A 25,047-nucleotide genomic window follows, 5' to 3' on the forward strand; every position below is an offset into this window, starting at 1 on the left:
ATAAACAAATTCAAATAAGTAAAAATTTAAACATTTTAAAAGGCGCCGTTTCGAAAATAATTCGTTAATTTAATAAAACGGAACGTTTCAACAGCTTTTAAGTCAGGAAGACCAAGAAAGTTGAGCAACAGGACAATGAAAGTAATGACGAGAATATCAATGGGAGATCCAAGAAAAACATCCACAGACATTTCTCGAGAAATGGGTGAAAGGGGAATATCGGTGTCTGCACGCACGGTGAGAAGAAGGTTGGATGACATGGGACTTTTTGGAAAAGTTGCGGTGAAGAAACCACTAATATCAAAGAAAAATAGGATGGCCCGCTTTAAATTTGCTCAAGATCATCTCACCTGGTCTTATCAGAAATGGAATACTGTACTGTTTAGCGACGAAAGCAAGTTTCAACTGTTTGGTAGTGACGGGAGACGTTATGTCCGAAGACCAAAAGGTACACGGTACAGCCATAAGTACCAGATGCCCACAGTAAAACATGGGGTGGGAGTATAATGGTATGGGGGTGTTTTTCTCGCTCAGGTGTTGGTCCTCTTGTTAAAATTGATGGGATAATGGACCGTTTTTTGTACAAAGACATATTGGAGAATAATATGCTGCCTCATGCTGATGAAGAAATGCCACTCAGATGGTTGTTCCAGCAAGACAATGATCCCAAGCACAAATCTCGGTTTGTTCAAAACTGGTTAAATGAACATAATATTCCAATAATGGATTGGCCCTCACAGTCTCCGGATCTTAACCCCATAGACAATTTATGGGACCATTTGGATAGCAAAATTCGAAGCCATTCTATTTCAAATAAAAATGAATTATGGGAAGTGCTAAAAACTGAATGGGCGGCCATTTCCAGTAAAGATTGTACGAGATTGATCGATTCGATGCCACGAAGATGTAGAGAAGTAATTAATTCAAAGGGATATTCCACTACATATTAGTAATTTTTATATTATCTTGAATTTTAATAAACATTCTTCTTAAGTTTCCATACTTTTGACCAAGAAAATATTCATAATTTTTTATATATTTTTTGATAGCTGTAATTTTTTATTTAAATGTATTAGGTTTTGTAGGAAATTATTTGTAGGTCACGATTATATAAGTCGTTTTATTTCATCTTTTAATTTCTCAGCATAAATGACAAATTAAAAAAGTTTCCATACTTTTGGCCACCACTGTACATACAAATAAAACCAAGAATATACAGGGTTCCAAAAAAATAGTGTATCTAACTTTGGTAGGTGATTCTACGGATAAAAATAAAACAAAAAGTTCCTATGGACATATCCCCTAATACGCTTCACGAAGAAGTTACAGCTCCCGAAAGGGTAAATAAAAATAATGTTTTGTTGATTTTTGGTAACATTGGTAAACCGTTTTTCTTGAAATTTAGTACTCTTGCGCACATTTTAATGCCAGGGCAAATGTCGATAGTGTAAAATTTCGTAATAAAGAGAGTACTACTGGTGGTACGTTTGTTACACTTATAGATATAGTAATTTCAACAAATGATATAAAAAGCTAGGACATTTTTACGTAAAAAAAGTATTATTTGTTTAGTTCGATATGGTGAACGGTTTTCAAGATATTTGCGTTTAAAAGTTAGAATGCGTCGATTTTAGTATTAACAAAATGATGAAATGTAAAGAAATTAAAAATAAATTAGTCTTATGATTTCGTTAATAGCGTTAATAGTCATATAGCCGCATCGTAACCTTTAAACGCAAATATCTTGAAAATCAGTCACTGTTCCGAACTAATCGAAAAACACCTTTCTTGTGTAAAATGCTCTAGATTTTTATGTCATTTGTTGAAATTACTGTATCTATAAGGATAAAAAAGTACCAGCTGTAGTACCCTCTACCCTAATGGAAAATACCCCTTCAAGACATTAAAATAGCATTAAAATGTGTGTAAGAAAACCAAATTTCAAAAAAAATAGTTTACCAAAGTTCTTAAAAATAAGCAAAATATATTATTTTTATTTACACTTTCGAGGGCTGTAATTTCTTTAAGAAGCATTTTAGGAAATATGTTTATAGGAACTTTTTGTCGTATTTTTATCTGTAGAAATCACCCGGCAAAGTTAGATAGACTATTTTTTGACACCCTGTAAATTTAATTAAAAATATATCATTTCTAATACTTTTCCTAGTATTACTTTTTTATTTTCTATCTAATATATTAATATTAATAACCAAATGAAATAAAAAAAGATAATTATTTTGGTAAAATCATTCAATTATTATTATACAGAAAGATTCGTAATTTCACAATAAAAATGTTTTAACTTTTTTAGATTTTTTAAATAGTATTTATTTTGTTTAACCAAAAACTGAAACTATTGAAATGATTAGAATGAAATAACATTAGACATATTTGTTGTAATGCCTAGTAGTAAAAACTAACAGACCAAAATTATATATTAAAACAATGTGTTTTTTGTAAAATAATCAAATAATTAATTTGTTCTGTTCGATATAAAGTCAGTACAATAAAATATAATTTATAAATAACATGTATACGTAATTATACATTTTCACAAACGGAATATTTATTATAAACATTAACTAACAGGATAGTTGACGTGTAACTGATAACAAGCACATGTCTGTAAACTTTACTTTGTAGGATAACCTAGATATTAAATTGTATTAAAAACTTACAAAATTAATTTAATAATCCTTATGCATTGGTTAATTTCCAAATAAAAACACTTAGTACACATTAATAAACACTACTTTCACTGCTGCAGACGATTATACGGAGAATTTGATCGGATTTATGTAAAAAATCAACTGAAAAAGTGTCTAATGTAAACGTACCCATAACGATAACGAATACTGATAAGATTAGCGAGACGGAGGTACGGAATTTCGAGTATAAATGATTAATTAAAAATAAGAGATGGTCTACAATTATTTTTCAAGATTACACTGGTGAAATATGAAGGCTTAAACTTGAATTAACTGGTGTATCATAGAAAATCTGATACAAATTTGATATACCGCATCGGCGAGAGACGGTCTTGGCACTTGAGCAAAATTTACTAAATAATATATTTTATTTAGTAAACTTTGACCTAGCCGACCCTGTATTAAAAATCCGCACGATTAAAAAAAACGGCGTTATAGTGGCTATTGAAATGACAAAGTCAATGTTATCAGAGTAAATTAGTTTGAATTATTTTATTGAAACAAAAAAATTATCAATATAAAAAAGTCATCACAGTCAGACATTTATGTATGTGACATAACAAACTTTGAGTTTAACTTGCAATTAAGTTAGAGTCACTGTAGAATCTACTTAATTCCTTTTATATCAAATAAATTAGCACCTAAAGTATCTAAGCCTGCACTTAAATCCATTAAAAAAAAGTCACTTGGATCTCTTTTATTCTAAGCCCTTAATTAGGTAAACAGTATAGGTAATAAGTGGTATGTATCATTGTTGATTGAAAGAATTGGGAAGATACGCAACGTAATGGGTGAATGTGTAATATATATATATATATAATGTGTAATATCTATAATACGTTTTTGACGAAAATATCTTTGAATATGGCAAAAATAAAAATTCTTTTATAGGTACTGAATATTTCCTATGATCGAAAAAAGTCATTTAATTGGCTTGGAAATGACGACTGTTGACATTTACATTATGAAATAACAACGATTTTCATTTCCAAGCCAACTCTGACGCCGTTCTTTATTTAATCATATAATATATCATTGACGTGGTACTATATTAAATTGTTTAATAATAGAAAATCTTTATTCTTAACGTACTGTACCCAAAATCCGTAAATCTACGGATTAATCCGTAGTTCCGGCAACACTGTCTCCAGCAACCACCCACTCTGTCGACTGAAAGCAGAACTACATTCTTTATCCACTGTAAACGACTATTAGCATCCGGTGTAAACGACTATTAGCGCGCAACGGCACAAAGATAAACTAAATCTCGGACAGGTAACAGTAACGCCCAGTTACATCTCGGACATATTTTGTACCACAAAATTGCCGATAAGGTTGAGAATCTTCTTATTTCTTCAATCAACGGTATCATGTAAAAAATTTATGTCGAGCTGATTTATGTGAATTTACTTGACTAGTTTCACAATAGATGGCAGAACAAAGTCTGTTTGAATTTTATTGCAGAGATTGATACTGGATCGATCGTTCTGTGAGGTCATGGTAAAACGTCACCGCGAATAGTAAAATAACGGTTAATATCATACTAAAATCACTGAGTATATTTATTTGGAAGTCTTAAACTTACCCGTTTTAGATCTTCGGCATTTTCTGCACTATTTCTGATATGCTGAAATCCAAAAACGAATAAATTTGACAGTGTCAATATACTTCGAGGTTTTTCCTCTCATATTAAGACTAGAAATATTTTGAAACAATGCTAATTCTGTTTGAATTTAGATAATTTAAAAAAAAAGTATCATTTTCATTAATCATGTTAGAGCCTATTAGACATAACAATAATAAGCATTTAATGTTAAATTATATAATTTGACTGATTTCATAATTACTACATTTTTATTTGTCATTACTATAATTCAAACAAAAAATATAGTATCGTTTGGATATTTTTTTATAAGTACACATAGCCTGCCCAGCGAAAGAGTATACCACACTTGTTGCATGTTGATAATTTGAATAAAGGAGAAGTCATGAGACGCCATTTGTGATATGAATTTTTGCTAATTTGGACTTTTCCAGAGTTTGTTTCATGGTATTTCTTCATTTTTAATGGGTTATATATGTACAGTGTACAAATTTGGAAAGACATTGTATCAGGACTTAAATTGAAGAGTGTGATATTATAAAGAGGCTTAAAAAAAGTTTATAAAATTCATTCAAAATAAAATAATTATGTTTTTATTCTGGCATTTTTGCATCTATTTACTTCTTGTCAAAAAAGTAATTGTTTGACATTGTTCGTCATTTCAAATATTCTCTCACTGGACAGACTATGTATTGGCCTGGTCATTCTAAATCTGTGGTATGTGGAAATTGAGCTTAATGCGTAAGACAAAGATAAAGGTATATATGACTTATAACCAGATGATAGGCAGAGAAAGAAAGAAATATGTACAGTGTTGCCGGTTCCTAGCTACTATACATGGTTAAGGATAAGCGGGGTGAAAATCAAATTGAATTAAACAGACATACCTTTAGAATCTGGAATTCTATTTGAGGTATTACAACTGTAGTAAAACGAGTAATTAATTATTAATACATTACATTAATGTTCCAACCCTAGATACAAAACTATTCAAAGTGCCTACATAGCCAATTGTAATTTTTTGCTACAAAATCCGGCAATATCGCATGGGAGAAAATATATCAGAACATTTTTTTCCCTTTTTAAGATGCTTAAGATGTCCATTAAGATATCTCCATCATTATCTTCCACGTTAATATCCAGACCAATAATTTAGGATGACCAGACCTGTAATTGCATTTTTTTATATCAAAAAGAATTGTTGTTAAGTTTAATTTCGAATTTTCTTCTTTTTATAAAGAAAAGTCTTTGTTAGTCCACCAAGAAGTTAGATCATTTCATGAAATTTAGCCTCAATGAGTATTTTATATATGTAATGTGATTTCTATAAAAAAAAAGAGCTTAATGTTAAGATAATTATATTGAATGATCATGAAATTATCAAAAATATCTGAAACCGTCTGTGTAAATCATAGGCAATATTTATATATTCGAAATTAACGATAAAATGATAACTTTTACCTTATATATGTACTAATTATAAATCGGTGATAAGAAATAATATGCAGGGATTATAAGATCTTTGATATGCACCGTTATGTACATAGTACAATATAAGATATAGGAAAGAAGTGTCAATGGCCTCAATGCTCTAATTAATGAACTGATCGCTATAGAGAATCGTAAATATACATATAGAACCATATACGTTCAAATATTTTCTACAAATAAAAAAAGAAATAAAAATAATCATTGTAAATGTTGAGACGTTGGAAACATCAAATTTTTTTTCATATGTAGTAAAAAAAGTTTCCAGACAAAATGACAATCGATGACATTCTCAATATAATTTTATATATAAAATGACAGCGATCTTCATTTATAGCCATCGGCGCCATCGCTGACGCCTTTTTTTCGATTATATTGTATTAACTAACTAATAAGTGATGTGACAGATATTTTTCAGGAACCGTATTCTGTAATAATAAAAATTGCAGGTAGCTCTTGGAAACAAAACACAAAACCATATCCAAGATTATAAACGGTTTGTCATTTCAAAAGCCAATATGACGCCATTTTTTTGAACATACGGTATATATTATATGACTTTATAAATTATAAAATTAGATATGAATTATACAATGTCTCCGAATTGTCTTTACAAGAGGAAAAACTGTTTTATTATTGATATTTTGAGAAAAAATAATTTTTCATAAAAACTTTTGCTTGTTCTAAAATGGTTATTCCCGTTTATATACTTTTCCAAATTACCATATCGTTTTAGAGAAAGTTAACAAAAACATGAAAATATGGTTGAAGCCCTAAAAATCAAAACCCGTTTCTATGTTATATCATTTCGATTTCATACTTTGATAGATGGATATCATCAAAGGATTTTATTAAATTTAATTAACGTCATATTCTTTGCTGTTGTTAAAGTATCATATTTTCCGATAATTATCATCGCCCTTATCGTAGCATTGCACTAAATAAATTTTGTACTTTTTAAACATCTTAAAACGGCAAAAAATATTATTTTAATTAAAATTATATTAATAACAATCTACCAAAAAACGAAAGCGAATTTGTATTACCATAGAAACGCGTTTTGATTTTTATGATTTCTTAAAAATTCAACTATATTTTCATATTTTTTAAATTTCCTCTAAAACGGTATGGAAATTTCAAAAAGTATAAACGGGATTAACGATTTTAGAACAAGCAAAAATGTTTATGAAGAATGCATTTTTCTCAAAATGTCTATAATAAAAAAGTTTTTCCTCTTGTAAAGACAATCAGCGGACATACTGTATACATATTATGAATAAATTAATTTTAGTTAGTAATATGTTGAACAAATCACATATTTATGCCCTATCTGAATACCAACCATTAATACGTAATACCAAATCAATCGAGCAAAGAACCAAAATCTGTCAAACCATTGTTTCCCCATCAAGTAAATTAGTCAGACAGACGGTCAAAGAGTGTCGCAAAGGACAAAAAAATCAGCAAAACAAACTTGACCTTATTTATGTTAAATCTACTCTTTAACATTGTTGTCGAAGATTTTACTCTCCATAGATCAGGACGAACGAATCCATTTGAAATTTAAATCAATCTCACTTAAACGAAAACAGCTGCAGACAGACGATCTGCTTATATTAACGAGGTCGCTCTAGATCTTCCCATTTTTTATTGTCACCTGGTTTGTATTTAGCTTATTTGCTTGTTTTGTAAAAATGAATTTCAAAGCCCGCATTATCGGGAAAATCGTTATCCTTTTTTTTCTTTTCGCTGTTATTTGACATAAAAATTAGGTACTTTGTTTCTTAATTTAATACAATAAATCAAATAGGAAGTCAGCAATACACATACAAGGCATACCAATTGAACTTTTAGTTACGTAATCGAGGCGCGATTTTTAAATTCATTGTTGCCAACCATGGACGTATTCGGCACCGAGGTATCTAACTGGAATTTAAATTTCCCGCTGGGAATTCAGGTGGCAGCTCTGTTGTAAAAAATGTCAAGTTGCCACATTTATTTATTTATTTCCTGACATTGTCATTCGTTTTGACACTTCAGTTTTGTTTTAGGAGTTTTTGGTTTAAATGATTTGTGTTGTGATAATTTAAGCTTAAAAATGTTTACTAGCAGATCTTGCAGTTGAACATTGTTCTTTTTAGAACCTCTTTTAGTACGAAGGTGTACAAGATAGCTTAATAGCCAATGCAAAAACTCATCGCAACCTTATTAGAATACATATTTTGAACAGAAATGCGGTTTTAGCAATGGTTCTTTATGTCCCTTAAGTGCTGTTAAGGAGGTGAGTTTTGTTGATGTAAATAACTGTTTATATATTTATAATTAATTTATTTTTACTTCGTAAAATATTTTGATTAAAAGAAAATATGTAAAAGTGTGCAACGCTGTGCCGGTCAAGCTTAATCACGTGACTAAAAGTTTAATTGGTATGAACTATACAGGGTGATTCCTGTAAGTCGGTCATGCTTTCGGGGAATGATGGGGGACGTCGAAATATTAATTTTGATATAGCACACTATGGGTCGGAAATGCCTCTTACGCAAGATACAGGGTGTTAAAGTTTTTGAAAAATTAAAGATATACTTTAATATTTTTTTAACAGTTGAAGGTATCGTTATAAAATTTTATTATAGGAGTCTACCTAACAGAGACACTTTAAATGTAAAGAGAAGAGGTTTTAGTTTCAACCAGTGGCGTAGCTGTGATACGCATCGGGTACAGTCTGACAAACGGATCTGAAACAACGGGGCAACGGCAAGGGGATCGCAATTTTCTAAAATCATGACCGATTTCATTCATAAAATATCCACGAGCGTGCGGTGTTTCATAAAAATATATCAGGAATTTTTATAATATTTTCCAGTCAAGTTTATAATATTATTTTACTTTAAATGTACCTACATTTTGTTTAGTCATTTGCCAAATATAGTAATATTTGTTAAAACGCGTGTACTAATTACAATTAACACAAATCAAGTTAAAGATATAAAACACAATACAATAACACCGCCACTGGATTTTTCAATAGTAGTGACTGTTTCTACTATTCCTAGAGAGGGGCATAAAGTTGGGGGTAATGGCGGCAAGACGTGCGAGAATCTCGACCAATCAGACTGGTTGAATCCGGGATGCCATGATGAATTTTGTCAGCGTTGCCAGCTTACCCTAAGCGGACGTTATCTTAAGGAAATACTTTACCTTTTATAATAGGCAGAATGAACGAAATCAGTTAATTAGATAGATTATTACAATAGAATACATTATTACAATAAGAACTACGTCAACATATTAGCATATATATAATTATGTATACTGAAATGAACTAAAATATATTCAATTTATAGGTAATATCGAGCAACTTTGCTTTTCTATAATTAAACGAGACAACATCGACTTTTTTGCCCGAATTCCTTCCGCTGTTTTAGATTCGTTTGTCAGATAATAATATTTTCAAAAAAAAATAGTACGCCACTGATAAAAATAAAAATTTCGGAGTTTTTTTATTTACTCGGTTTATTTCCAAGAAAAAAAGTCTCTTGCCACTTTCTTCTATCTAACACCATTTTGTCACAATTTACAAGTAAATATTGTTTTTAATGAGAACCTTAAATATGCGAATTATTATAACTACCTTAAAACTAAGAATTTTATTAATAACAATAAAGAAATTCTAGTTTAAATTTATAATTTTTTAAAAATATATTTAGTGCTAATAGTAAAAAGTACCAAAGTTACCCAAGATGAAGGGAGCTAACGATGCACATGTGTTTCTGCCCTCTAGTTATAATAATTCGCTGGTATTTAAGATTTTCATTAAAAAAATTATTTATTTTTAAATTGTGAGAAAATGGTGTTAGATAGGAGAAAGTTGCAAGAGACATTTTTTCTTGGAAATAAACCGAGTAAATAAAAAAAACTCCAAAATTTTTATTTTTGTCAGTGGCGTACTATTTTTTTTTTTTTTGAAAAAATTACCCGATGCGTATCACATCTACGCCACTGGCTGAAACTAAAACCTCTTCTTTTTACATTTAAAGTGTCTCTGTTAGGTAGACTCCTATAATGAAATTTTATAACGATACCTTCAACTGTTAAAAAACTATTAAAGAATATCTTTAATTTTTCTAAAACCTGTATCTTGCGTAAGAGGCATTTCCGACTCATAGTGTGCTATATCAAAATTAATATTTCAACGTCCCCTATCATTCCCCGAAAGCATGACCGACTTACAGGAATCACCCTGTATATAAATATTAAATAATATTCAGTACAATATAATATTATACTACGTTTCATCTTCGCTTAGGAAATAGGAACAGGATTTGTTACACTGACATGCTATGCGTAGTGTGTAGGCAACCTCTAGCGTGTGCTAGTGATGTATGTCATTTTTTCAGAAGTATATATGAGGCCTACACTTTGTCACCAAATCCGAAAACCACTATTTGAGGAGTTGTACAGAACACATATACTCACTTTGTTTAAACTGAACAGACAACACAAAACAGACATTTTTTATACTGACAGTATAAAAAAGAATAAGATTTCAAGAAACAACTGTAAGAAAATGTACTGTCAAAAGTTCAAATCTTTAACCAACAAAATAATACACCCAGACCTGGTTATACTAAATCAGTGGTCTGGATTTTTTACGCATCAGATAACGATGGAGGTGTCCTAAAATAAGTACACACATGTTAAAAAGAGACAAATAGTAGGCTGATACATTTTATCTATGCGGCATTGCCAGATTTCACTAGAAATATCAAACCGACCAAGAATCCAGGGTTAGACAATTATTAATAAATCCACAATGAATTCGTCAGTCATTTTGCTACAGTTGTAATATATCATATATTTGACATTCTACTGGTGTGGCCCCTTAATTCAATTTTCATTTCTACGATATGAACACAATCAGTTGGCTGTCGACACATAAACTATCACAAAGGGCTGTCGACGCATAAAAATATCACTGACAAACTACAGTTGTTGATAAATCAGGGTATAAGGAAAAGAGTAGCACCACTCCCTAAATATTTGCCACTAGCTGACAGAATTCGACAGACTGTTCGCAGCATGCAGAGAGATTTGGTGGAGCTCCACTACTCGGGCTACAAGGTGTTGAAAAACACAAGAAAATGAATGCGTTACTGAATGCTTTTAGATTGGTTGTCTAATGTAGCAGTGGCGTACATATAATGTTGGCAAAAAGACGTTGTGTACCCCAGACAAAATCATAAATATGCTTTTTTATATCACTACAATATAACTCATTACTAAATGTTCGCAATAAGCATTTTTATCTTATTTTTATTCTAAAGAGTCACTAGTAATCGCGTGATGTAAAACAAAGTTATGGAATATGACAGAAAAAGAACAAATGAGTTGGCTACTAAATGAAGCTACTTGTTTCCTTTCCTGGTAGAATTAAAGAAATTGAAATAGCAACGGGCTGAGAATGTAGTCAGGCTAGATAAATATAAGTGGGAATAAGAATCACAATGTAGAGGCCTAGACTAACTAAAACGAAGTGTAGGAAGTCCAAACAACAATGGGAAGTCGTTAGGAAAATAGTTATATACAGTACCGCACAGGAAAATATGGAAAAGTATGGGAGGGATCTATGGCCAGGAATAGTTTAATGCAGGTTAAAAAAGAAGAATTTTTAATCGGAGAAACCACGCCTGGCACTGGTAACCCTGCAACTGATTATAACGTAAGTCAACTACCCTTTTCTTCGTTTTACTCAGTAAAATACAGACCACCGACTTAAAATGACCAGACTGGTATATGGGTGATTCTCCTAACTGTTTTTGATACCAAACTTGTACTAAAATTACCCAAAAAATATTTTCATGCATAGTAACAGTATTTAACAGTAAAAATAATGTTACGCAAGAGAATTTTACTACAAACTCATAATCATTCTTGTTATGGATACCATACATATTTTTTCAAAAAAATATTCAATTTATTTATGAATAATTGTATCATTACACACATTGATGATGGTATTGATACAAAAATTTCATTAATAGACTTTAAGAAATGTAGGAACAAACAGTACAGTACATGAAAAAATCACAGTTAGTATTGAATCACCCATATAACACCTACAATTTTTCAGAATATACCAAACAAACTTAGGATTTTCAAATATAAACAGATCTATAGTCTGTCCATCGAGAGCATTGTATAAAAAGACTAAGGAAGGTGTCTAATTATTTTATATTCTGCATTGGACACGAAATTGATGTCAGTAGAAACCATTTGTTGACAGTTTTGTTTGACCTTTTATTCGACACATTGATTTAAATTTTTGTGGATTTGTTGGACTGTGAGTTTATTTTATATATTTTTGTCTAATTTATAAATGGTTTTAAGCAAAGTGTACAAATTTATAGATATTGTGTCAGGACTTGAATTGAGTTGTTGCGAATCTTAGACAAAGGCTAAAAACTTTTTTAACGCTGTTCAAAAATATACAATAAACTAATAACTAGTAATTATGTTTGTATTCTTGCATTTATTTACTAATAATAATAATAGCTCCCGTATATAGCGTTTGACGCCTTGGGAGGTACAGCTTGCCATGCTAGAGCCGTTCGGTATACAAGGAAGGTAATGTGGCTAGCACTACGCTTCAACCGCCTATTACTACCTCAGGATTGTGAATCCCAAGTACTCATTTAAGGCTGAGTCGACCTAGGTACCCAAACTATTTTTATTTTAATAAAAATAGTCGGCTCATGAAATGCTGGGTGTAGGATTCGAACCCACTACCTACGCCACCGGGCACCGCACTTATTTACTACTTTTCAAAAATAGTTAGAATACGTCAATTCGTTTTAGATGTTTCAGTAGCTTATCTGTACTTTTGTTATTAAATAATTAAATTAAAATATTTATTTTTATTAGAAATGTACCCTTTTTAACAAATTGAACAGCCCATATTAGAGTAACATCGAGTCTTCCCTACTTTATATTTTGACACATAAATAATTCCACTGATAAACTGGAATTTAGTCGATCTTACTAAATCACCAACGAAGTACAGATAATTTCCATCATATGCTCGTTCCTTTGTCTTTTTATAAAATATGACAGTGACATACATACATATGTTGCTGACGTTTTGAATCCAAAATAAATCTTTTTTCTGTCAATTTTTGAATTTAGTTTGTCAAAATTATTGCATCTCTCGCTGGTCAGTCTTTAGACAGTTTACAATAAGAATTTTCATTATCTCAGAGGTCCCAGTGCAAAAATAAAAATTTTCTAATGATTTTATGACATTTTTGTCCTTAAAAATTAGTGTTTTAATAACGATTAGAGAACTAATAATAAATAAAGGGTTTTATTATATTAAACCTCTTGATATTTTTGGCACCATTACTATTCTATGATACGAAAATTTATTTTTTGAAAAATACATTTTCTAATCTAAAATTCTATTATTAGACCTGTTTTGATTACAATAGTTATGAAATTTTATGACAACTGGGACCCCTGTAATTCTTAACAACATCCTAAACTGACTTAACATCAGCATATAAACGATTTCATTTTGATTTACCTGAGCCAACTCGAAGTATCCCGCGCTGCACGCCAAGCTAAGCAAACTCTCCCCCTCCTCGCTGGTCTCGTGCACCGACCTGCCCTCTGTGAGCAGTTTCCTCACTGTGCCGACGTCGCCATCGTTGCAGGCCTCCACCAGAGCCGTCTTGTCTTCGTCGGAGATCTCTTCGCCCCCTTGAGTGGTCGGGCGGGTGGAGATGCTGTCCAATAAACAAGAGGGAGCTGCAAAGGATTGTTGATATTAATAGTAATCTCTATTTGAATCGAAAAAATTGAAGGACGGTTTAAATTAGGCAATTAAAACAATCGAATAATTTGTTTAGGTTGTGAAAATTTGGTTATTGGCTAATCCATATTGTATATTATGTAATACTCTTTTAAATTTACACCAGGTTGATTTATATTAAAAAGTTAAATAATGGATTGTTTACCTGATATTTTTAGAAGCTCATAACAAGGCAAATAAAATAAAAAATAATATACCGGGTGCGTCTCAAAAGTGTCTCCTATAACTTTTTTATATTTTTTTTTCAGATAAAAAAAGAGATTCGGTGTGTTAGTATATGACATAAATTAGGATTGATTGACGAATTCAATTGTTTTCGGTCACTTCCTGTTTCACCGGAAATGACCACAATTATTCGATAAAAAGTGAACTCTAGATTGAAATTTAAAATACGATTTTCTTTAAAGTGAAATTGCCAAAAGTTGACATACCGAGTGCGTCTCAAAAGTGGCTCACCCCTATAACTTTTTTATTTCGTCAGATAAAAAACGAGATTTGGTATGTTAGTATATGACATAAATTAGGATTGATTGACGTATTCAATTGTTTTTGGTCACTTTCTGTTTCATCGGAAATAACTCCAACATTTGATTTTTAAATGGCACCCTGGGTATTTTTCTACTTTATTCGATAGAAAATGACATTCTGAACAGAATGACATATCATATGTCAACTTTTGACAATCTCGCTTAATAAAAAATCTTATTTTAAAATTCAATCTAGAGTGCCATGGCTATGTTAAAAACACCAATTCCTAATCAAGGAGCCTTGGAAAAATAGATTTGATCGTCTAATGTTTTAGTGTCTTGTCCTGGCCAGATAGAAAATGCTCAAATCGTATTTTTAATCATATTTCAAAAATACGCGCAACAGGAGACAAATACAATGAGATTAAATACAAACTAGTAAAAAAAACTGCGTATTTTGTTTGTGATATACCGTGTTCTTTTTATATTTATATATTTTATATCTTTTTGTATTGTTTATATTTTTACGTGTATTATTTTGTAATATCTGTTAAACGATGTGCTTTAAAAAAATAATAAATCATATTTCAATTTTTTCAAATGGAACGAGGGTGGCTCATTAGCATATTTGGAAAAAGCATTTTTTTACGAATAATTTGATACAACACACTTGGTATTTCGAGTCAAATTGTCGATATGAACCGCATGTTACAATTTCAAATACACCATATGCGAAAATGTCAAAAGTTGACGCATGATACGTCATTCTATTCAGAGTGTTATTTTGTTTCGAATAAAGTAAAAAAATACCGAGGGTGCCATTTAAAAATCAAAAGTTGTAGTCATTTCCGGTGAAACAGGAAGTGGCCGAAAACAACTGAATACGTCAATCAATCCTAATTTATGTCATATACTAACATACCAAATCTCGTTTTTTTTAACTGAAAAAATAAAAAAGTTATAGGGGTGAGCCACTTTTGAGACGCACCCGGTATAATATGTCATTCTATTCAGAGTGTCATTTTCTATCGAATAAAGTAAAAAAATACCGAGAGTACCGTATCGATCATACCTTGTTTTCTTTGTACCATGTAAATTAGGTTATAAATATGAACATAAAATACAACAAAATATAATTGGACGTTACTTTAGGGATTATCAGTGAGACGTATCCTATTCGGATAACGGGTAAACGTCGGGCTAGTTCAAGTATATGTACGTCGTGCAAGCCCAACGTGGGAACGACGTTGGGAAATTAATAAAAACGGTACGTTGTTATTTTGTACGTCGACAGATCGTTGAATTTACCGACTCGGATCCAACGACGTCGCTTTTAATAGGAAAGCGACGTCACCGGTGGTATCACCAGCACCCGACCTAAATTTGCACAAAGTCTGACGTCGCTTCATGTCAGATTTAGTTCGAAGTCAGATAGATGCTACTTGGGGTTTAAAAATCAAAAGTTGTAGTAATTTCCGGTGAAACAAGAAGTGACCGAAAACAAATTGGATACGTCAATCAATCCTAATTTATGTCATATACTAACACACCAAATCTCGTTTTTTTTATCTGAAAAAATAAAAAAGTTATAGGGGTTAACCACTTTTGAGACGCACCCGGTATAAGATAATAATTTGAAAAAAAAAATAAAGTTTGAGTCATATTTAAAAATGGCAGCTTCTAGCGACAAACTAGTTACGCCACTGGATTCTACGTGCAAAACTCTCTACGAGACTCACTTTTCACCTTTTCGATAAGATAACCAAGATACGAAGAGGGTCGAAAAATGCAATATTTTCAAATTCGCCCTGTATTTCAAAAACTAAGAAAGCTAGGACAAATGTGTGTGTAGGATCTTTAGTTTCATAAAAAAGAAACACAGTAAGGTGAAAAACTCATCTTTGTATTTCTCTCGTAAACAAGGAAACATGTAAAACACGCGAAAATGGGAGACACCCTGTACAATAAACAATACATTTACTGAATGCGTGTCATACTGTAGCATCTCTTAATTTGATTAAAAAACAGAAGTGTCATGAACATTTTTATTTTTAAATTGCTACGTTCTCTAACAAATTAGTGTTGTTAATAAACTTACATTCTATTCAGTGTGACCAATTTCGAAAACCACTCAAAATGAAGGCGAAAACGTTACTAATAGAATAAAAAAAGAACTGGCCAAGGAACTGTCCTTAATCTATCATAAAATGAAGCTCTACAACTGCAGTTTTATTCACATTATATCAGTCAGCGCACTGTGTCTAAATTTACCCCTTTTTTAATAAGATAAGTATTATAATTCGACACACTGCTTCTATTATTAGATTTATTAATATATGTTTTTAAATGAACCATTTGTTGGATTAGATTTCCCTCAGAGAAATAATATAAATAGATAAACATTACTGTACAAAACGAATGTATCCAAGATATACAGGGTGTCAAAAAAGAGTGTATCTAACTTTAGTGGGTGTGGGTGATTCTACGAAAAAAAATAAATAAAACAAAAAGTTGCTACCACAGCACGTCCAAATGAAATTACGTTTCTACAAGGGAGACACATGAGACACAACATATGTTAAAGTGAACCTAAGTGTTCATCTAGTTCTAACATATACATATGAGATACACGCAGATTTATATTGATAGAATTGTGTGATACAGTGTTTACTAGTTGTATACCGTATGCACTCAAGATTCTAAAGAGTTTTTTGTAACGTAACAAATAATTATTAAAATGATGAAATCTGACGTCGATATATGAGACATACAATGTATATGTCATATGTATGTGTGATACTTCGTATCATAGTGGTGCCTATAGTACACACCTTGTAAAAATGTGACGTATATACATAATATAAATTTCTATATAGACACTTTGTAATAGTGTACTGTTGTGTCTACATTCTAGCATGAAATGAAGGTGTGCGCACGCGCGGACAGCCTCAGCGTAGATAAACCGACCAAGTGTATCTTATGTGTTCTCTCTCCTTTCTCCTTTCTAGGAGTGGTATGTGTTAGCAGCCATTATTGTTTTATCATTCGGAAGCTCTATATAAATGTTCTGTTTGTGTGTAGTTTAAAAGAGATTTTAAGGTAAGCACAAGTTTTTGATTACCTTGTTACACTTTTCTAAGACTATTATTAATATTATAGCAGCGACTCTTCCCTTACTCGATACCCAATTTACCAAATTTTGACTCCAATGAATGAAAACTCCAAATATTCTCGTATAATGATAAAGAGGTTAGCTCTGCAATATATTTTTTTTTTAATTTGGAAATAATATAAATCTAAATGAAGAGAAGTGAAGAAAGAAATATGAAGAAAGAAAGATTTATACACTTCAAAGAACTTCTTACACTGATATTCGGTAAGTTATTGATGGATCAATATACAAGTATGTTTAATATTCAATAATCAGTTTCATATAAAATTTCAGGGTGAGATTGTCAATCTGAGATTGTTAATCTCGATGAATGAGTATGCTAACAAACCAACTGCTTGGAGGGAAAAGAAGAGAAAAAATGACTAAACGAGGTCCACCAAATCGTGGCGATATACCAGTGTTTACCATTTTAGTATGTTGTTATACTAGGTACCTACTTATATTTTTAATACATTTTGATACAAATTCTGTTCTTTTACAGTGTTTTCTTACTTCTGGTTTCTGCAGTGTAAATAATTATTATTATTGTGTTATTTGCGCTATTGCGTTCCATGATATAAAGAAATATAAGAATTTTATTTTTAACCACTTAATCCATTTTATGGAAAAAAAATGGTACATTTAATACAAAACAAAAATGGAACAGTTTTAAGGCTACTTCTCTTGAACTTACGATCGATATACTTTTGGAAAATACAAAGTTTTGCCTTCCTAATTTTCGTTCTAAAAAGATATAATTGGTATCATTGAATAAATATTTCTTAAAAAGAATGAAAAGTTAGGCATCAAAACTTGTATTATTTCCTAAATTCATTCATAAGAAGTAGTTTTATCTAGCACAAGAGGTATATCTAGCACACGATGTATAAGCAAAATACATACGTATACACGCAGTAGTCACAACTGCAATGTGTAAACAGAGTTTAAACGTAATACATAAGCACCGTATATCCTACGGCACACTGTGTATCCCTTACTTTGTGTATACGTAAATGCTATACTGTGGCTACATTGTGAGGCGGACGTTTAACCTTTGTGCATACGTGTTGAACTACAATGTGTAAACGTAGCATATTTACATCGGGGGAACTGTGTCACCCTGTGTCTACATTTAATAATGTAAACACATCGTAAATGTGATTTGATGTGCTGTATGGGTATGAACATAATGTAAACCGTTTTTCTTGAAATTTGGTACTCTTACACAAATTTTAATGCCAAAGCGAATGGTACTAGTGTAAAATTCCGTAACATCCCTGAAAGGGTACTTTCCATTAGGGTTGAGAGTACTACTGTGGTGGTACTTCTTTTATTACTCTTTATAGATACAGTAATTTCAAGATGAAAATTAAAGCTAGGACTTTTTTATGTAAAAAAGGTGCTGTTGATTTTTGGCACCCTGTATAAACTAGATGCAAACAGAAAATGCAAGGTTGCCATTTATTTATTAAAAAGTTTATTAATGAAGATCGTATATCATTATTTCTATAATGAGTATAGTATTTCATTAAATTGTAAAGATTCTTACTTACAGTGCCATACTCTATATACGTCGGCTACCTCTGGCATGTACTTGTGGTGTGTCATCACTGTTTCACAAGTACATGCAAAGATTGTCACACATGTTTTATTAGATTTTTAGAATTGTATCTACTGATATGTATTTTTCGTTTCTATATAAATAATTCATAACAATATTAACTCTGAATTGCAAAATTATACAGAGAAGACCAGGCTACTAGTAACATAGCAAGCTGCCGGACGAATTTGCGTTTACCCGATTTGCGTTTGTACTCGAGATTCACTGCCGGCTCGTCGGCTGGTCAGGCAGCACGCAGTTGCAGTTGTGCTTGGACGGGTCGGTTGTGACAGACTAGGAATACGACGCGAGGAGTGCGGAGTATTTATTATTTTCATTTTAAGTGTTTACCTTCACTTAAGGTAACATTTAAAATAAAAATACTTAAATATTTATTATTTGAGTGTGTTTACAAGCCAAAACTAAAAATAAATAAATTCTCTAAACCTAAAACTTATTTCCAAAATTAAAAAATACATCAATAAAATAAAAAAATAAAAAATATTACTCTAAATAAAAAAAGTTATAACAAGTGTTCAAAAAGACCACCTTCTTGTGCTAGACAGAAGCCTAGGCGGTCGTAAAATCCCCGTCTGACATTGGCTAACATATTAGGGCTAATAGTTTGGAAAGCCTCTGGTATTTTTACTTGAAGCTCATCCAGATTATTAGCCCTATTATGACCATACACTTTGGATTTTACATAACCCCACAAAAAGAAATCATTGGGAGAAAGATCTGGTGATCTAGCGGGCCACAAAATAGTTCCATGTCCACTAATTAAACGGTTTGACTAAAACGGTAAAAAGACCTATTCTGGAAATACCATTTTACAATTTGAATTTTCTCACGAACTTCCATTATTTTACTTAAAAAATAAATTTTACACTGTCTGAGAACTGTCGCGAGAACCTATGTATTCGTTTTGGCTATTAAAACATGAATAAATACAAATTCTGAAACATTCTTATCACATATCTACTTATTTATATTTTATCGCATTTTTTCGCCTGCTTTTTATCCGGCGGACGGGTATACGCTAATTCGTCCGGTTCTGCCTATGTTACTACTACGATGGTCCGGTCTGTATATGTACGTCAGTTTTAGGATTTCAAGATTCAATTTGACAACACCGCAGTTGTTTATTTACAAAGATCTTGGAGTTCTTGATTTGTTTACATTTTTAACCTTAAAGTTTTATAATTATAATCTTAGTATTTAACTATTTTTGAAATTACGTTTCTAGTGTGATTAGATTTTTTCTAAGATATTTGGTAATAAATCTTTATTATAATTCCTTATTATTTTGTATTCTGTTAGTAAAATTGATGACAACTTTCCCAATATTTAATAAATTATACTTATTCTGTCAACTTGATAAACGACCTGCAATTAATATTTCTTTTGATCTTGTTTTCTTTAATTACAGATAAAAATATTTCGAAATAACCACATTCGATTATACTATTATAATAGTGAATATGTGCTCATTCGTTAAAAACGAATAAATATTAAAATAATAAAAAATAAATATAAAAAAGTACTGTGTTCAGAAAAAATGGTGTCATAGTAGCCTTTAAAATGACAAAATGGTAAGTTCTTTGGGATAGAACCGTGAATGCAACTTAAAATTAATAAGTATTTAATTTAGAAAAAAAACAAGACGTCTTTTTTCATAATTTATACTAGGAATATAAACACACAACGATCCTACAAAATACTTGTTATTTTTTACCTTTAATTTTACAAAAATAATTATTTTTGTTCCATTAGGATAAAAAATAACAGTCTTATTTTTTTCTCAAAAGAGACGGCTTGCTTATTATGTTGTTTATATAAAATAATTTGATATTTTTCAAAATAATGACTGATACAAAACATAAAGAAGTATTCTAATAATCTGTTTAGGTAATTTTTGGTTCTTTGCAACCTTAGAAGTTATTTATATTTCGGTTTACAACTTGAGAAGAAAATCAATAACGCCACTGGGATAAACATGGACAGGAAAATATGACAAGAAAAAATTATATTTCTATAACAAACATACCGTAAAATTGAAAGAAAAAAACAGCGTCACAGTGGTCATTGAAATTACAATCGATGATAATTTGTCATTTGAAGGAATTCAATAGAATTCAATTTTTTTTATTTTCAACAGACTTGCGACAGTTTATTTAAAGAAAACACATGTTAACTGCAATTTTTATTTAAAAAAATTCGAAAGTATGATTTTCTATGAGTATTTCTACCCAATAAAAACACAAAAGACAGCAAATAGACATTTATTCAGTCGTGGTTACTGCAATATTACCTTGCATAGATGATGCTGCGGCTGCGTTATCGCTGCGCATGCGCGTCAGTGCTGCGGCGGCTTCGTCCAAAGCGCACGACACGCTGGACGTTAGTCTGCGCAGAACCTCGGGGTCGCCTAGGGCTTTGCTGTCCTTGGCCGCAAGTTGACTAATTCCTGCAACACATGAGAAACCAATGAGACAATTCTTAAAATAAATTAACAAATATCTAGTTCGACACTTTTAAATTGGTTGAATAAGTCTTAAGGCTGAGATCGACTTGAGCCGAGCGTTGTAATGTAACGCTTTGTAACACGAGCATTCGCTAGTCAATGCTGGGAAGGTAAAACTGTGTAGGCGGGGCTTTATGACCGGTCCAGTCCCTGTACCAGACAAAGATAGACGACTTTTATACTTGGATTAGAGAGTAATATGGTATGTGTGTGTGAATTCATCACCGTCAGAGCACTTTCAGATGGAGCGGAGCGTCCGCGCGAAGCGTCTGTCGTGTTTTTTCAAGATAACCGTCGGACGAAATCAACCGGACGGAGCAAACGCGTCACATGTGAAATCATTCATATAAACTCATGGTACTTGCTCGAAGTCGCGGACGGTCCGCTCCATCTGAAAGCGCTGTCATACGTTCATGTCTTGTCTTGGATTTGGCTTTGCTACTGGACAATTGCCAGCGTTCATTTCTTAGTTCATCAGAATATTCTATACAGTGATGCCAACTCGTGGGAAATTTCCTGATTCTTAGGGAATTTCGAGGTTCAGAGGGAAAATGAAAATTTTAACACCATATTCATGGAAAATTTTCATTTATTATTCGTAAAAAATAGTTATCATATACGCATTTCTCAGTAAAGTAAGTAAATTCAAACCAGCATTAGCGCAACTAATACACATTTTCCGTTGGCATCAGACATTATTCTTGTACCCCTCCTCTCGAATCCAGGAACACGCGTATAAGTTTTTTTGCACGAAAAAAAAAATTGTAAAGTACATTTCGAAATTTGTTTTGAAAATTTTTAAATTTTCATTTAAAAAAAATAATATATGTATTGTATTTTCGTCAGAATTTCTATTTCATAAAGTTGGCAACACTATCGTTTCCTGAATCGGACTATATACAGGGTGAGTCTTAAATAAGTACAAATATTTTCAGGACTCAACTCCAAAATAACCGAGTCATCCCTTTTAGTGCCGTAACCATGGTAATATCAGAAATTATAGAAATATTATGCCGTGGAAAAAATTGCGGTAAATATGTAGTTCTAAAAAGCTGTCTAAAATAGACAGGAAAATTTAAAAGAAAATGTCGCATTTTCAACATATTTCTTGTAAAAAACCTCATAGATGTGTTCCTGGGGTCGAAATATACCCGATTTAAGACTCGCCCTGTATTTAATGTAAAAAAATAATATGGAAATGGAATGTACTCGTACCCTTACCTGCCACCTGGAGCAATTCTTCGAGATGGGCCTGCGTCTCCGGATCGACGGCTCGGTCTTGATCGGGCCCCAATAGAAATTTAGCGGCTTCCGCCTGTGGTTCGTCCTCAAATTCTTGCTCTACCATAAAAGACTCCACCTAGAAACAAAAATTAAACCATTAATAACATTTCAGTAAAAAAAAGTACACATAAATATGTATTATATTTTTTCCTTAAAAATACATAAATATATATTTCATATTAATTAAACTCTTATCGAGGGCACGATTTTTAAATTCATTGTTGCCAACCATGGACATATTCGGCGCCGTGCTGACTAACTGGAATTTAAATTTCGCGCTGGGGATTCAGGTGGTAGCTCTGCTGTAAAAAAATGTCAAGTTGCCGCATTTATTTATTTATTTCCTGACATTATCATTTGCTTTGACACTTTAGTTTTTATTACGAGTTTTTGGTTTAAATAAATAGTGTTATGATAAAGCTTAAAAATGTTTACTAGGGGACTACTAGCTTACTTTCAGGACTTGCAGCGAATATTTGTTCTTTTTAGAACCTCTTCTAGTGGGAAGTGTACAAGATAGCTCAATAGCCGTAAAAAACTCATCGCAACTTTATTGGGAAAGCGGTAGTAATGGCCCTTTATGTCCCTTAAGTGCTGTTAAGAAGGTGAGTTTGCTGATGTAAATAATAACTGTTTATAAATTTATAATTAATTTATATTTGTTTCATAATATATTTTGATTAAAAGAAAATATATAAAAGTGGACAACGCTGTGCCGGTCAAGCTATAGATAGGCATGATACAAGAGAAAAAAGTGTTATTTTTAGTCGCCTTATTTAAAAAAAATAATAAATTGCAAGAAAAGTCACTTTGACTCCACTGGAGTTTAGGGCCTAAATAACCCCATTGTTTGTAGATATATCACTGACAAATTTCAATAAAGTTGGCTACAGGGTAATTACAAAACAATATTTAAAAAAAAAGTTTAACATCATGTATCTTTAAACTACGCATTTTCGGAACAATTTTTATAGGAATCTTTTTTCATATTTTTCCACGAGGAATCATCCTCCGAAATTTGACCATCTATTTTTTTAACACCCTGCATAAAATTTGTATCCCCATATAAAAGAGAGGGCAGTTAGTTGAACGTTCTCAGAAGGCGTGGAATGTAAACACGCGATACCACAGTATTTCAAACTGAAGTTGAAATAATAATTGTATTGTGTTATTTTTTAAATATATAACTGTTAATGTAATGCTGCATAAAGTTTAATTGTGGGAACCTAACAATCATAATAAAAAAAAATAATAATAATTTACATACATGTACATTTTTAGAAACTAAAAATAATTAATCTACAGGGTGGTCCGAACTGTATTCCGGAAACTTCGGCAGCATATTCTACACATAAAAATAAGTCTAAAAGTTCGTATAAATGTATGTCCTAAAATGCTTATTCAAGGTCTAGAAGTTTCATTTTTATTTTTTCCAAATAATTTGTGAAGTAACGTCAATATTTGGATGAAAATTGGTGTCTAGAAGTTTTTTGGCATGAGAAATTTAATTTTAATGTCAATATGACTCCTATTTGTAGGGGGCGCCACCTACATGTGTTTTAACCTTAGATAAGGAAAGAGAGGGGACAGGTAACACGGCAGCTGAAAGTGAGGCCACTTGTCACCAATAAATTCTCCATTGGCGTAGCATCAGAAATTAGCTTGTACCTAGACGATACAAAATATTTATTAAAACGTAAACTAATATATCGTTCATTTTTGAGTAATGTATATACAATTTTGTATTTTATAGTCTCACCTTTATAATATTAGAATATCTAAGTCGATAATGCAAAATTTATTTAACAGTCACAGTGGACTGATTATCAAGACAATTATTTATTTATTAACGTGTGTATAATGTATAATTAAATAAAAAATAATGTAAATACATATGTTTTATACGTCTATATACATATATACCGTATGATCGAAAAAAACGGCGTCTTGTTTGTTTGGAAATTAAAAATTACATTATTCATTGAATCCGTAAGCAAGTGTGAAGGGGATTGGCTAGATTCATTATTATACCGTATGATCGAAAAAAAGGCGTCCAGTTGGCTTGTAAATTACGATCGATGACATTCCCTATATAATTCTACATATAAAATTACATAAAAAATATACAAAACGACATCGAAAAGACGGCGTCAGCGATGACTGTGAAATGAAGATCGCTGACATTTTATATGTAAAATTATCTGAGAAATGTCGTCGATCGTCATTTACAAGCCAACTGGACGTCGTTTTTTTTCGAACATACGGTATAATAATGAATCTATCCAATCCCCTTCACACTTGCGTACGGATTCAATGAATAATGTAATTTTTAATATTTGTTACCTTCAATCATAA

General features: G+C 31.6%; 1 protein-coding gene across 10 annotated transcripts in view; it reads right to left on the minus strand.

Annotated features, from left to right (window-relative positions):
* The window catches only part of LOC115882274 (ankyrin repeat and KH domain-containing protein mask), a 105,716-nt gene that overhangs the window by 57,363 nt on the left and 23,306 nt on the right, over nucleotides 1-25,047 (minus strand). For 5 of the 10 annotated variants that reach the window (XM_030900225.1, XM_030900223.1, XM_030900229.1 and 2 more), the window contains exons 2-5: nucleotides 22,624-22,768; nucleotides 21,196-21,351; nucleotides 13,379-13,602; nucleotides 4,294-4,335 (exon numbers count right to left, since the gene is read on the minus strand). In XM_030900225.1, coding sequence (XP_030756085.1) covers nucleotides 4,294-4,335; nucleotides 13,379-13,602; nucleotides 21,196-21,351; nucleotides 22,624-22,768 — 567 coding nt within the window. Of the gene's footprint in view, nucleotides 1-2,678; nucleotides 2,791-4,293; nucleotides 4,336-13,378; nucleotides 13,603-21,195; nucleotides 21,352-22,623; nucleotides 22,769-25,047 lie in introns of those variants that run through there. The other 5 variants (XM_030900228.1, XM_030900227.1, XM_030900224.1 and 2 more) reach the window with 4 other exon arrangements.

This window comes from Sitophilus oryzae, unplaced genomic scaffold (assembly GCF_002938485.1).
Source record: "Sitophilus oryzae breed Bouriz unplaced genomic scaffold, Soryzae_2.0 scaffold_177_pilon_pilon, whole genome shotgun sequence".
In the NCBI taxonomy this organism is placed as follows: Eukaryota; Metazoa; Arthropoda; class Insecta; order Coleoptera; family Curculionidae; genus Sitophilus; species Sitophilus oryzae.